The following is a 14897-nucleotide window of genomic DNA, read 5'->3' as shown; positions in this document are numbered from 1 at the left end:
GCCATCTCCGGGCTGTTCTGTAAGCTATGGTGGCTTACGCGGTTTGAACCTTTGGCCCAAATGGATCAGACCTCTGGATTCTAGTAACGCAAATTAATTGAAACCGGCCGGTCACATTCCCCCGGCTAGTATCGCTAGACAACGCCAGTGAAGGACGCAGCAAGCTTTATTATTTCTGGTGGGTTAGAAATTTTATATACCTGATCTTGAGCGTCCCCTTAATGGGAAACTGGCTGGTCCGATCGGACCGGCTTCTCGCGCATGTGGACCCTCTAGGCTCGCTTAGAGCTCAAAAATATCGAAGTTGATCACGAAACATACATGGGCACCACCCAGCAATACCATGACCCGAAAGCGATCCCCAGAGAGGGTAGTGGGCTGGTATATACACTTTCTTCGTCGCAGATAATCGCGTCCTGTGCGGAGGAAGCATATAGATTTTCATTTATATATGTATTTATAGAGACAAATGCACCTCCTTTCCAAACTCAAGTTTTGTATAATTTTGTGACTCTGTCCTCCGCATTCCTTGCTCTGTCGTTATCACAATCGCCCTTGTATTTTCCGTCGCCACTCCAGTCTCCCACATACGTAAACTCCTGAGCGGCCAGCCCAGTGCTGAAACTAACTTACGTAACTAAGCTTAGGTAAGCATTCCGGAATCCGCCACAACAATGTTCCGTTCGCCTTGAGAAAGCCGCGAGGCGAGAGGGCCGACAAGACCGGCGACGGCCTCCCTACAGCTCGCCTGGTTAACTCGTGGAGCGACAATGGACGACCTTCAGTCGCTGGAGCTTCTGTCTCTGGTTTCCAGAGTGACAACCGAGCTCCAGAACCATTTAGGAATCAACGACAAGACCCTCGCCGAGTTCGTAATCGACCAGCATCTAAAATGTGGCGGATCATTCAAGGAGTTCAAGGGCTCACTCGAGGGCATGGGGGCGGAATTCCCGCAGAGCTTGATGGAGAGTATCGATCGCTTGGTGCTGGCCATGCACCCGAAGTACAAGCTGAAGCAGAATGCGACGGACAAACACTCCTCCGAGCGGGAAAACGGCAACGGTGCGAAGATAAATGATATTGAGATGAAGGCAAAGGTGTTTAAAGCGTTGGCGATGCCGGATAAGGCACCCCAATGGGAAGATGGTGATTATACGAAGCCAGGAGAAATTTCGAGAAACGATGCCGGTGCAGACGTCCTAGACGATACCTTTGCGATGCTTGAAGGTCTGGCCGCGAAAGCCAGGGGCAAAGGGGATGGAGCTAAGAGTAGGAAGCGGAGCAGGAGCCCAAGTAGTGATGACTATGATCGAGGAACGCGGCGCCGAGAAAAGTACCGTTCCAGATCTAGGTCACGCAGCGGTGAACGGCGCTACAGGCGAGACGAAGATGTGGCCCACGAACGGTCAGGGACAAAGTATGGAGGAAGGAATGACAGATACAGAGACGACTATAAGGATCGAAGAGGGCGGAGAGGCCGTGATGATGATGACTATTTCCGCAGACCTCCTACACCCGAACTTGACGAACGGCCGATCCTTTACAAGGTGTACGATGGACGAGTTACCGGTATAAAGGATTTTGGGGCCTTTGTCAATCTACAGGGTGTTAGAGGGAAGGTCGATGGACTTGTTCATGTTTCTGCAATGCAAGATGGTGCTAGGGTCAATCATCCGTCTGATCTGGTGTCGCGAGCACAGCCCGTCAAAGTCAAAGTCGTGTCTATACAAGGGTCCCGTATCGGCTTGTCTATGAAAGAAGTCGATCAAGTGACAGGGAGAGATCTTGTTCCTCAGAGACGTATCGCCTCCGGTGCAAATATGGAAAGACTCGATGGAACTGGAGCTGATGATCGCTATGGTAATTTAAGCTCCAACGTACATGTAATAGAGGATGATGACGACGGGAAGCCGCTAAGGAATAAAAAGCGCTTAAACTCGCCTGAAAGATGGGAGATTAAGCAACTCATTGCTTCTGGTGCCGTTTCGGCTGCAGATTATCCCGATATTGACGAAGAATATCACGCCACACTTAGGGGAGAAGGTGATTTTGAAGAAGAGGAGGATGTGGACATTGAAGTTAAGGATGAAGAACCGCCATTTTTAGCTGGACAAACCAAGCAATCGCTGGAGTTATCACCTATCCGTGTTGTCAGGGCACCTGATGGCTCGCTGAACCGAGCTGCAATGGCTGGGACAAACCTTGCAAAAGAAAGAAGGGAACTTCGCCAACAGGAGGCACAGGATAAGGCTGCAGAACAAGCCTCCCAAGTTGATTTAAATGCACAATGGCAAGACCCCATGATTGCGCCGGACCAAAGAAAATTTGCCTCCGAGTTGCGGACCGCACAGAAAACGGATGCAATTCCCGAATGGAAACGAGTTACCCAAAGTAAAGACGTTTCTTACGGAAAGAGAACGAACTTGACAATCAAACAGCAAAGAGAGAGTCTTCCAGTTTTCAAGTTCCGCAAACAACTGCTAGAGGCCGTCCACAAGAATCAGCTCTTGATTGTGGTCGGTGATACTGGCTCAGGAAAAACTACTCAAGTCACCCAATATCTTGCCGAAGCTGGGTTTGCAAATGATGGTATGATCGGATGTACGCAGCCTCGTCGAGTCGCTGCCGTTTCTGTTGCGAAACGTGTTGCGGAAGAGGTTGGTTGCCAACTGGGCCAGGAAGTTGGATACACTATTCGCTTTGAGGATTGCTCGAGCCCAGATACAAAGATCAAATATATGACAGACGGCATCCTTCAGAGAGAGATTCTTTTGGATCCGGACTTGAAAAAGTACTCCGTTATCATGCTTGACGAAGCACACGAGAGAACAATTGCTACAGATGTTCTTTTTGGGCTTCTGAAAAAGACTATTAAACGAAGACCGGATTTAAAGCTAATTGTTACATCCGCAACCCTCGATGCTGAGAAGTTCTCTGAATATTTCAACGGGTGCCCCATTTTTACAATACCAGGCCGGACGTTTCCTGTTGAGATCATGTATTCTCGCGAACCGGAAACAGATTATCTGGATGCTGCACTTGTCACAGTGATGCAAATTCACCTCACGGAGCCAGAAGGCGACATTTTACTCTTTCTAACTGGTCAGGAAGAAATTGACACGAGCTGCGAAATTTTGTACGAGAGAATGAAATCTCTTGGCCCAAATGTCCCGGAATTAATTATTCTTCCCGTCTATTCTGCTCTTCCCAGCGAGATGCAGAGTAGGATCTTCGATCCAGCACCTCCAGGAAGCAGGAAAGTGGTTATTGCGACGAATATCGCCGAAACATCCATTACTATAGACCACATTTATTATGTTATTGACCCTGGTTTTGTGAAGCAGAACGCTTATGATCCAAAATTAGGCATGGACTCACTTGTCGTGACTCCAATCTCTCAGGCACAGGCCAAGCAACGAGCAGGTCGTGCTGGAAGAACTGGCCCTGGTAAATGTTTTCGTCTATACACGGAGGCTGCATTCCAGTCCGAAATGTTACCAACTTCCATCCCCGAAATTCAACGCCAAAACCTATCTCATACTATCCTGATGCTAAAAGCTATGGGAATTAATGATTTACTTCACTTCGACTTCATGGACCCGCCGCCAACAAATACTATGCTTACAGCTCTTGAAGAACTATACGCCCTTTCGGCCCTTGACGACGAAGGCCTTTTGACCCGACTTGGCAGGAAAATGGCAGACTTCCCCATGGAACCAGCTCTCGCAAAAGTTCTCATCGCATCAGTCGATATGGGTTGCTCCGACGAGGTTCTAAGTATCGTAGCTATGCTTTCCGTCCAGAATGTTTTCTATCGTCCCAAAGAAAAACAGCAACAGGCCGACCAAAAAAAGTCCAAATTCCACGATCCGCATGGCGATCACCTTACTCTTCTCAATGTCTATAACGCCTGGAAAAATTCCCGGTACAGTAACCCTTGGTGCTTTGAAAACTTCATTCAAGCTCGGCAAATGCGGCGTGCACAGGACGTTCGCCAGCAACTAGTTAGTATCATGGAGAGATACCATCATAAGATTGTATCGTGCGGAAGGAACACGATCAAAGTTCGCAAAGCGTTATGTTCGGGATTCTTCAGGAATTCCGCGCGCAAGGATCCACAAGAGGGCTACAAGACTCTGATCGAAGGAACGCCGGTATACATGCATCCCAGCTCGTCGTTGTTTGGGAAGGCAGCGGAACACGTTATTTTCCATACACTGGTGCTGACAACGAAAGAATACATGCATTGTACAACTGCGATTGAGCCGAAGGTAGGCACAGATTTCCTATTTCACTCTAAAAGCGGATGTTACTAACATTTTTATTCGCAGTGGCTCGTCGAAGCAGCACCGACGTTCTTCAAAGTCGCTCCAACTGACCGCCTGTCTAAACGGAAGAAGGCAGAACGTATCCAGCCACTCCATAACCGTTTTGCTGGCGAGGATGACTGGCGATTATCTGCTCAAAGACGACAGGGAAGAGGTGGTGGTGGTGGCACTTGGGGTTAACCATGCTTCACGTTACATGACCTGGCTGGCAACCCTGGTTGCCCTTGATGCATAGAGCGGAGTTTTTGGAAGTATTCTACACACGGTTTCAATTTGAGCTTATTTTGTATGATATATGGAGTCGCACTACCTACTTCACATATATCAGTTTTCTATCAACCGTGTAATCCATAGTTTACCATCACTCTCAGTCCCAACTGGCAAGAATATGCTTTAATCGATCCCCGAATCATCAACAATGGTTCAACTGCATTTCTCAGTGAATATACCCCTAAGTGTCTAGTCTGCAATAACCTATGTACATTACATAGCTCATGTACGTAAGGCGAGATATCATCATGTACCAAAACATTGACAAAACAACAAACAGTACAGAAAGCAGAGAAAGAGAAGAAAGAATATAAAAAATGCATCTTATCCCACCCGTTGCAGAATACAAGACACGGAACAAACCTGAAACCATCATCCCAAGGGGCATCAATCGCCAAGTATGCGAGGCGAGCAAGAAAGCAAGGAGGGAGTAGCAGGTGTAAAGCAAAGGACATGCTATACAACAACATAGCTGAGAAGCTAAAAGGATATTCAAGTCGTAACAGAAACAGAAATATCAGATCACGGGCCAATTCCAATAACCTTCCAGACGCCCCGTCCCAAAAAAGTAAAAAATAACAAAAAAGATGAACTCCGGTTGGTACAAACATAGGCTTATTGCAGATAGACAAATAGGGTATATTGAGTCAACCAAGCTGGCAGTTTCCGAATGCGATGAGATACGTTGGTCAAAGAGCAAGATTAGGCACACCATCTTGGTCTATGACTACGTATCTGGTGTTATGTTTCCTAGCGGTAAGGACCTGCTGGACCCATCATTCCTGCGCCACTACGGGCGCCAACATTTCCGTCTCCTGGGTTGCCACCATGCTGCGTAAACATCTCAAGCAACTGGCGCGACGATGGCTGATGAGGACCTTGCTGTGGACCTGCTCCATAATGGCCAGGGTGTCCATGGGACAAGTTCATCATCGCCTCTACGGAATGTGGCATGAGTGGAAAGCCTGATGGTGGAGGAGCGTTCATGTTCAAATAACCTGGAGGAGGCATTATCCCAGGCGGCGGGGCGAAACCAGTCGGGCCGTTTCCACTAGCTCCCCGCTGAAATTGTGGGCGTTCCGCCGATGGCGTCATCCCTGCTGGTAAAGGCATTGGATGTGCAGGAGAGAAGTTTGCATTTATATTCCGCGTTTGTGGAGCGGGAAGGCCCGGAGGCAGCATCATTTGGTTTGATTGCTGTGGAATCTGCTGGTTTGGCCAGTTATTGGGATTAACGTGCTCAAGGCCAGGAGGTCGCTGGATATTCATGGGTTGCTGCGGTGGGCCTTGAGGGCGGAGCCCAGGCGGGTTGCTGGGAGTGTGATTTCCGCTTGTAGCCCCAGGATAGGGCATTTCGTCAAAATATCCAGTTGGTCCGCCAGTAGGTCGCCGACGAAGCTGATTCCGTGGATCATTTGCGTTAGACTGGCGGAAATTTGCAATTGCTGGATCGTCTATGTAGACCGGATTTTTCTGGACTTGCACACCCTGGTTTCCAGCCAGCAAGTCGATTAAACCCCGTCCTGCAGGGCCTTGCGAAGAAGGGGGATTTTGGCCGGTTGGTGTTTGTGTGGATAGCTTTGACTGTTGCATAAGACGCAGCAAGAATTCGGTATCGCGGCCATGAGCGTTATTCTCCTTAGGAGCTTTCTGCGCAAGTAGATTCTCCAATCCTGGCGGTGCCTTGTCTCGTGGGGCCTGATCTTGGAAATTCATATATTCCTGGCGATTGAACGTCTCTCGTAGAGGAGATGTGGCCGGTGGCGGTGCCTTTGCAAAGTCAGATTGAGGAATTTGCATGAGCGGAGGACGGGGTTGGTTTGGTTCCTCAACTTGAGGGGTGGCATTTCTCGATTTATTACCCCCAAGCATTTGAAGAATACGTTGAAACCCTTCCTGGTCTGCATCCGTAGAAGCTGGTCGTGGTGTACCTGACTGCGGGGGTTCAGCCTCTTTGGCTTCATTCTGAGTGTTAAAAAATCCAGCGAATCTTGAAGATTTTACCGGCTTAGGAGTTTCTTTCTTGCTTTCGGGTGCTAAATTCTCAAGTGGAGAATCCTGCGTGGCTTTGTGCCCTCCAAAAAGACCGAAAAAGTTGTCCAGGCCAGCGTCAGTTTGAAAGGATGGGTCAAGGCTGCTAAACATCTCGCCATCGACTCGCTTGGTTTCGACTGTCTTTGGCTCTTGCTTAGGAGGTTCGGGCTCAACCTCTTTCTTCGTATCACCGGAAACCTGAGCAGCGCCGGCCTTCATCCTCTCTTTCCATCGCTGGAAATCCTCCTGAGTGTGTGCCTCTTTGGTGTCAGAACGAGCGGTGGAATCCATCCATTCAGGGTCTTGTTCTTGCTTAACGGGCCGATTCCAATCGCGGTCTGGGCCATGTAAACCTCGGCGCCATTCGCGGTTCCGAATCGGTGTCTTATCTTCCTCCAGCTCGCCTGTATCCTGTGACTCACCATCACGGTGCCAGAATTGATCATGTCTCTGTCTAGCAGGCGTATCACGACGACCAGGGAACCTTCCCTGGTCCCTATCCCGATTCACACGTTCGCCTCCGTCTTGCTGGTCGCGATGCTCTTTTGAGTCTCTACCATCCCAGCGATCTCCATCGCCACTTCGTCTAGATCTTCTGTCACGATCTTCTTCCAGTCCAAAATTTCGTCGTGGTCTACTATTCCAATCTTCTCGATCATCTCGGTTCATCCGACGGCCATTAGTAAGGTTGGTTCGGTTATCTCTTCTATCCGGATCTTTATCCCTGTCTCCATATTCTCTGTCCTTGAAGAATTTGTCACGGAAACCTCCAAAACGGTCTTGTTTCGTATCATCGTGGTCGTTGTTCTTGAAAGATCTGTCGGTAGCATCAATTGATTTTCCAAAGCCCCTGGTGGCAGAGGCAAATGACGTTTTGGGGGGACCAAGGACAAGATCTTCTGAAGAAAATTAGTCAGTACACAACAAGCCTGGTTGTCTCAGAAAACTATATGGAGTATCACCTGAATTAGAGGTGCGTGAGATATGGCGCGACTCAAAAAAACTCGGGCGCCGCTGATTATTGGCCGACTCCAATTGATTTGTTGGATCTCGGGGGTTTTTCTTCTGAGCGGTGGGGTCTGGGATAGGGCTATTGGAGCAACAATATCTCCAGTTAGCAATTAGACCTACAATAGAAAAGACCCAAAAATCGTGAACCTACCCCATCCATTCTTCTATAGGTGGTAAATTATCCGGCTTGATCACTAGAGGGGATTCGCGAAGGCGTAAAAGCTCCTCGGGCTGGTATCGAATGATAGCCATGGGCTCGTGTGGTACGTGTGTACTGTCTAATTGGGCCTCATGGCACAATCAAGCTGAAAGGGAATGTAATCAAGCGACAGTAGGCTTCGGATATTCAACTAGGATTCGATGAGAGTAGAGGATTTGCTTTGGTGGAAGCGGAGTGCAAGAATGAGGTTGGGAAGACGGGCGGTTGGGAGGAGTTGCGGGAGCAAGGATGGCCAGCGGCGGCGGCAGCACTATTCCTGGGCAGCAAGAGCGGGTATATTCGAGCTTCAATAGTTAGAGTTGGAGCACGGAGTTCAAAGAGGAGAAATTGAGGTATCTTTTGCTTTCTAACTGTTTGTTAACCGGGGAGGCGATAAGGTGTCGTTGGGCAAGGGAGCATTGGGGGATGTGAAGGGACACTGATGGAGGCGATTTTAGAATTTTTCTGGACCACCAAAACCCGCCATCCACCACCAGGAGATCGCCGCAACAACCGCATTTTGGCTACGCACACTACCAGAGAAACAGCCACGGTGACAGAGCCAGGCAGAGGGAAGACAATGGAGGAAGCCTGCAACAATGTGCCAGACATAGTTATTGAGTTGTGAGTAAGATATGTCATCCTGTGGATGCTCATGATACTGCTTTGGATACACTACATTTTTACATTTTTCTCCAGAAAAGATGTGTCGGCTCTAACTAGTATAAAACATCAAGCTTCTATCCCGATATCTGAGCTATTGTCTTTGGCAAAGCTAAGCCACTCCAGCGATTAATCCACTCATGATCACAGCCATCGTAGAGCTCTCTTGCAAGCGCCTGCAAGATCTGTCTTTGGGAGACACTTCCCGGAGTTTGACTTAGGATCCAGCTGATCGCCGCAGCGCGAGTTAACAGAGTGGTATTACCGCCAACCTCGCAGGCGCGGAAGACCAAATGTAGTATCTTCTTCCGTAAGCTTTCCGAGAGGTTCGGTGAACTGTATAGGGAAAGCAGACGTTCGAAAACACTAGCACGGCGGTAGATATCCAAGTCCTATGGCCACTATCAACATCCTCGATTCCTTACAGGTTTCTATTACTACTCACCTTCTTTGATCTAAGACCGTTAACAAACAGGTCCAACAGCCAACTAACTTCCTCGTAGTGACTGTCGTCGTATTCCGATTCGTGCAAAAGGATCTTATCAATCCAGTAAGACGGGATTTTTGCAATTTCCCAGAGAGGTCCCTTGTTTAAGAACGTATTTGCCTTGCCATAAAGCTTGTGCAACGGGTCCATTAGTGCTTCCAGTAATCGGGCACCAAGCTCGCCAGCAATATAGGGCAACGTGTTTTCGACTCCGTTCTCTTTAGCAGTCTCCAGCAACTCTCCCATTAGAACGTACATCGTCTGACGTTCCGAATAAGTAGATTCCTAGAACGAATATTAATATCATTATAGCAGGCTCTCGTTTTATACTCACTTGAAGTCTGGCCATAAACCGCGAAATAGCAATAATGGCCTGTCGTCGAATCTCCTCATGCTCAGAACAGAGGCATAATATCAACTCCCCAACATAGCCTTGATCCAGTGCCAATTCCAGATCATCTTTCTCCCAGCGATGAAGTCCGGGGTGTGATTCGTCTTCGACAGGACATTTGCCAAATATATCCGGAAGTGATACTTGGATCTTTTCACTGGTTGAAACTTGCGGCGTAATACTCCTAGTCGTTCTTTTCTCATGCTTATCTGAAGACATTTTCTCTCGACTTTTGAGAGCCTTTTTCAGCAGAGATCGGCTTTTCTTTGTCTCAGTTGCTTCCATCATGGCATCCCGGAGTCTGGCCAATGCATTCTCCTCTTCGCCTGCGTTCTTCAGTGACCCAAGAAGCTGGGCAATCCAGCCTGCAACTGCCACTTCACCATCCCTATTCCCAGCTTTGACCACGAACGACCACTGTTCATTAACCGTAGTAGCAAGTAAACTAAGTTTCTGCGAACCGCTTCCCAATAGAGACTGTCCCTGGTCCAGATAAAGCACTGGCCTTTTGACAAGTCTCGTAACACAATTATCAATGAAATCAAGTTGGGCCTTGAAATCCTCTGGAGCCGAGACCGTTAGCCCTTGAGTTAAGGCGCTAAAAGACTCTCTATCTGCTAAAACCGAATTGTGAACCAATATATCCTGAAGAAGAGGCTTAATTTCTTCAAGGGGAGAGTTGTCCGGTGCACTTGCAACTACTTTCAAAACGGATGTAAATGCGGAAAATTCCAAAGACCCTAGGACGAAGTTAGTATGAAGTTACCTTGGAAAAAGTGTATGTTGTGGAGACATACCGGGTTTCTGCCACCAACGCATCGTCGGGGATTCTTGGGCAATGATTAAAAGGCTCTGTAATTGACTAAACAGCAGTTGCTTATCACAACCAGAGAGCTCAGAGTTGTCCAACTGCTTCAGGACATCGACCAATGTTAGAGATACGTCGAACTTTTCCTTCAAGGCGATCGCCGGGATGACTTGATAAAACATTGACAGCAGCTCTAGCACTGCATCCTGTTGCTGTATATTGTCTTTTGGGGTCTGTCGAAACGCAGCAATCGCGTCTTTCATTGCAGGACATCTTCTACAAAACTCCGCCACTAGTTTGGCAGCTGCATCACTCCATAGATCCTGGCCAACATCCCTTGAGCATTCAAACAACTTCAACACCGCCTGAAGCTTTCGCAATGCAAGCGTTGTGATTCTAATGGCAAATAAAGTAACCACGTCGGCGTTCTGATTTATACACCGCGTCAATATTTTTTGCGTAAGTGGTCGAGGTATTATACTTTCGATGACAATAGAGATGGGAGGTGGTATCACCGGCGGTGACACCCCTTTCCACCCGCATTGCGCTGGTACCGGTAGCTGGACGGACGAAAACAGGAATGCGGACTCTCCAAGCCAGCTGGGGGTGGGTTTGGGGTCCGATGTGAACATGGTTCGTTTGGAGAAAAACTCATAGACGAGTTCGGGTGCTGCTCTGAATATCTTCAAAAGCAGTTCCATCTGTAAAGTGTCGGATTCTGGTCGAAGAAATTGGACCAAAGAAGAGAGATTTCCGTTCCGAACGGGTACTGACTCTTTATATTTGTCGAAATAAACTGGCGAATCAAGGCCAAGAGAAATACATCCAGTATCTTCCGGCGGGAGCACATTTGGAGTACTCCCGAACGGATACCATCCGGTTTCTGGCAGCAAGACTCCCTTTTCCTGGGACGTACAAATCGACAACATAAACTTGTGAATTTCATCGGAGACACATTCGTTCTTGATCGTGGGTTCAGTGGAATCTTTTTCGTATCCATATAGTGTGACCAACCTTTCCAAATTGCTGCGATTGAGGAAACGGCTCTTGGAATTGCGTGGAAGTTCAGCATCGCTTACAATATGCTTGTCGATAGTCTTAATAATATCAATAACAATGTCGCGTGCATCTTTGCGAATCTCTTCCAGGAAGGCTTTGATAAGTTTTCCCTGGCTCACGAGCTCCTCCTTGGCGCTTGCGCCTTGAAACTTGAAGTTTGCCAGGAGGTAACGTTGCGCTATGCGTCGAAGAGAGGGTTTCCGATGGTCTTCTGGCTCCTCCTCAATATTCGATTTACGGCCACTGAGAAATATATCGAGGCGTTTAAACGTGATATATCGGCTTGCATAAACGACCCTGGCGATAGCGCCTCCATCAAAGCTCACGACCTCCGTAAGTAGTCGTAAACACGGCGAGATCAAATGCTCCTTGGATTTACTCGCGGTAAGCCCTCGATTGAACAATTTTAGTTGGTCTTTTTGCAATAAAAACTTGCACAACGCCCGCCCAAAATCCCTAAAACTGAGCTGTCCAGAGACGGTTTTCAAGAAAAGGGCAAGCACGGAGGGTATCAAAGACAGGAGAGACTCCTCGTTATTACTCTCTGCAAAGGCCCATGTCTGTAAAAGGTCAAGAAAGCAGGCCGTTGGCTTGCCCTCGGCATCCTTTACAACTTGCGAGTCGCAATAACTTTTGAGGATCTGCAGCTTTTTTGCTTTGGCTTTTTCATCTTCTTCACTGACAATTGAAGTAAGAAAGTCCTTAAAAGTCCGGATACCTATACCCGTATTAGCTTTTGATTAATGGGGTGCGAAATTTCTGTCGAGCGGTAGCTACGCACCTTGCTTCACTTCTTGCGAGACGCTCTGTTGGAATACAAGAAGACTTCGAAGTTGATGGGACGAAGCTATCGCGACGGGCTGCGTGATTCCACTGGAAGATTCATTGAAAATTTTTCTCCTTTTCGCTTGAGGCTCGATCTCATGTGAATCGGCCATTTTCCCCGCGAACGATTGATTTTGCAATTTCGGCGGAATTTTTGATGCTTTGAGCATGGGAGTTCGAGGCAAAAATTGGATGCGCGATCTGATTGGTTGAGCGCTTTGCCTTCGACGCATCACGGTCCATTTGAAGTCAAATCCAACGGGGACACGAGACACAGATTCTTTATGATTTTGATTCTTATTCAAATTTGGCTGGGTTGGAACCTTTGTTCTATCCGATCACAAAATTGGATATGTATTACCTGTTCATCTGGTTTCGCAAAAATACTAAATGCATCATGGATTTATTTTGCGTGCATGACTTTCTGAGCTACAGAAGGTAGCACAGGTAGTACTGGGAGTTTTATAACTACAGAGCTCCAAGTTAACAGTAACTGATAGTCAACAGATATTCCATTCGGAGTATTAGCACAGTAGGTATCATAAATTATTATCACTGAAATTCAGACCATTTTAGCTTTTGCTTTGACTTGTTCAACAAGTTTGCTCAGATCTTCTGTTTCAGGCATCCTGTCCGGGCCCGCAGTCTTGCCCCTTTTTTTCTTCTTTATTGGCTCTACAGCATCTCCGTCAGGCTCATCATGGGCCAGATGCCGTCGGCGTTTCCGGCCTTCTTCCAACAATGCCTTCATGCCATCAGTCTGTCTGAAACGAGGGTTGGTAGGATCAATAGCGTATTCGTGGCTCTCGTAAATACGCTGGAACCTTGGATCTTTAACGTCAACCTTGAAATCGTCAACTGGCATCGTGGCTTCGTCTTTCTTTCCTTTCCTATGCTTGCCTGCTTTCTTCGCGCGTTTTTGAGCTTTCTCGATTTCATTCATGTCGAAATGCTTTATTGTGGAGGTTTTGTCGTCCATCATCAAAAGTTCTAGCTCCGCACGTTGAGCGGCTGAAGCAGCTTCATCAGCTTCACGCTGCTGCCGTTGTTTCCGTTTCTCTTCCTTCCTCTTTGCAGCCACTTTGGCCGAATCTAACTCAGGGGCAGTGAAGAATGGGTCGTCAAACCCGAGATCTTCTTCCTCCTTGGATTCCGCTGTAGGCTTGTCAGCGTCAATCTCAGGTACGGTCCCCGACTTAGCAGCTTTTAGCTTGGCCTTTCGTCGCTGTTTTCTCTCCCTTTCTTTCCTGATGTATTTCTCTCTCGTAGTCTCTTCCTTTTCAGGCTCGTTTTCAAAGACAGAGTCTCGAGCTGGAGCCGCCGTTAATCCAGCAGCAAACGTGACTTCCATATCGCCAACAGGCCCCTTCTCCTTTGCCTTGCTTGGCGCATCATTACTCAGTCCGAGTAAGGCCCGGATTCTGGCCCGTTCGGCCTCCTTTTTACTTAGTTTCGTGGTGGCACCAGCGGCCTCGGTGCTATCGACTACTTCAGCGTGTTCCTCCTCACTATCAGAGCTGTCGCTACCCAAATAAGCCTTCAAATCATTTTCATCAATTTCCTTTTTGCCTCCTTTAAACGCTCTCGCTTGTGCGTCTTTTCTCGCTTTGTCATCTGTGTCCCACGTAAGCTTTACTTTGCTGTGCTGTAGGGCGTCTGTTACAAATTCGTTGGGCTTGTAACCGTCTGGTATTCTGTTGCATTCATCCCTTGGAACATCTTCGGCAAAATCTGTGGATTCAGGCACAAATCTTAGGTCAAAAAAATTCGCGCTGCTCATATACTCTGTGCCGTCGACTGTGTCGTAAATATGCTTCGCAGCATCCTTCGACGAGCATGTTAAGACGGCGTAAAAGTACCGAAGTCTTTCCAGCTGATACTTCCGCAGTTGTGTAGAATCAAAATCTTGCCCTTCGTCTTCTTTCAAAATGGCCTGTTTGATTTTCTCTTCCTCCTCTTCATCGTCGCCTGCTTCCACATCGCTATCCACCTCGGCATCCCTTTTCGCGAATACCTCCTTCGGTGGGCCTTCCATCTCCTCTCTTTCCATCCTCTCTTTCCCAAATTCACTCGGATAAACGGCCACATTCAGAATCTTCCCGCCAGTGGGGAGGAAACTCGAGAACACTGCCATCAGATCCTCCGCACGAATATTATCCCAATCCAAATTCACCACCGCAATCCTGTCCGTGATCTCTCCCAATGGAATATCCCCTGTTTGGCTATCAAGTTGTCCCGACTCTGCCGCCTTGTCTTGCAACTCCGCCTCACTCTCCTCATCGCTCGAGCTCTCTTCTGAAGACGACGATTCCGAAAACCCTCCATCTCTGGCAGGGTCATAGTCCTCCTTTTCAACTCGAAGCAGCTCCTTCTGAACTTCCTCGTCATCATCCGCACTAATCTGTCCTTCGACGTCGTCCTTATCCAATCTGTAGAATTTTTCCAACTGCTTCTTCGTATCATCCCGGCGTAATTTCCTCCCATAACGATCAACTGCTGCATTTCTTGAAAAGTCTTTATCATGGAACATATGCGCGAAGCGCTTGTCGATTTTTACACGGGTATGTTTCTTGCTCGGAAGTCGATATCGAGGATCCGACTGGATATTGGCGAAACGAGGATCGGCTAAAATCAGCGGACCGTTGTTAGTAAATCCCTATAGAATATTAACCCGCAGGTATGTGGAACAACGTACTGATGACATCTTTATCCGCTTTATCGTTAGAACTCGTTTTGCGCCTCTTGGGCGACTTTTTCATTGCATTGGACTCCGGCATTCTGGGAGTCGCTTAGGGATTTAGTTCAAAATTATCAAACTTTGG

At 47.8% G+C, this 14897-nt stretch overlaps 4 protein-coding genes across 4 annotated transcripts; 1 reads left to right on the top strand and 3 right to left on the bottom strand.

The window, feature by feature from the left end:
• Positions 1 to 770: 770 nt before the first annotated feature.
• Positions 771 to 4990, top strand: PRP22 (DEAH-box ATP-dependent RNA helicase prp22; the record flags this gene model as incomplete). The annotated part of the gene is made up of 2 exons (XM_003066281.2): positions 771 to 4271; positions 4332 to 4990. The coding sequence occupies 2 exons, from the start codon at positions 771 to 773 to the stop codon at positions 4506 to 4508; spliced, it is 3678 nt and encodes a 1225-aa protein (XP_003066327.2). The 3' UTR covers positions 4509 to 4990.
• Positions 4983 to 8206, bottom strand: D8B26_002374 (uncharacterized protein). The gene is made up of 3 exons (XM_003066280.2): positions 7795 to 8206; positions 7595 to 7722; positions 4983 to 7531 (listed from the first exon to the last, which is right to left on the bottom strand). The coding sequence occupies exons 1-3, from the start codon at positions 7893 to 7895 to the stop codon at positions 5349 to 5351; spliced, it is 2412 nt and encodes an 803-aa protein (XP_003066326.1). The 5' UTR covers positions 7896 to 8206; the 3' UTR covers positions 4983 to 5348.
• Positions 8207 to 8547: 341 nt separating this feature from the next.
• Positions 8548 to 12308, bottom strand: D8B26_002373 (uncharacterized protein; the record flags this gene model as incomplete). The annotated part of the gene is made up of 5 exons (XM_003066279.2): positions 8548 to 8897; positions 8951 to 9277; positions 9327 to 10123; positions 10181 to 11968; positions 12032 to 12308. 5 exons carry the CDS (start codon positions 12306 to 12308, stop codon positions 8583 to 8585), a joined length of 3504 nt encoding a protein of 1167 aa, XP_003066325.2. The 3' UTR covers positions 8548 to 8582.
• A 293-nt stretch (positions 12309 to 12601) lies between these two features.
• On the bottom strand, positions 12602 to 14852 carry ESF1 (pre-rRNA-processing protein esf1; the record flags this gene model as incomplete). Its single annotated transcript, XM_003066278.2, has 2 exons — positions 12602 to 14700; positions 14771 to 14852. 2 exons carry the CDS (start codon positions 14850 to 14852, stop codon positions 12638 to 12640), a joined length of 2145 nt encoding a protein of 714 aa, XP_003066324.2. The 3' UTR covers positions 12602 to 12637.
• Positions 14853 to 14897: the final 45 nt, after the last annotated feature.

The sequence above is a fragment of the Coccidioides posadasii genome, chromosome 1 (assembly GCF_018416015.2).
Source record: "Coccidioides posadasii str. Silveira chromosome 1, complete sequence".
NCBI classification, from domain to species: Eukaryota; Fungi; Ascomycota; class Eurotiomycetes; order Onygenales; family Onygenaceae; genus Coccidioides; species Coccidioides posadasii.
Note: the sequence above shows the minus strand (reverse complement) of the source record. Positions and strands in the feature narration are given on the sequence as shown.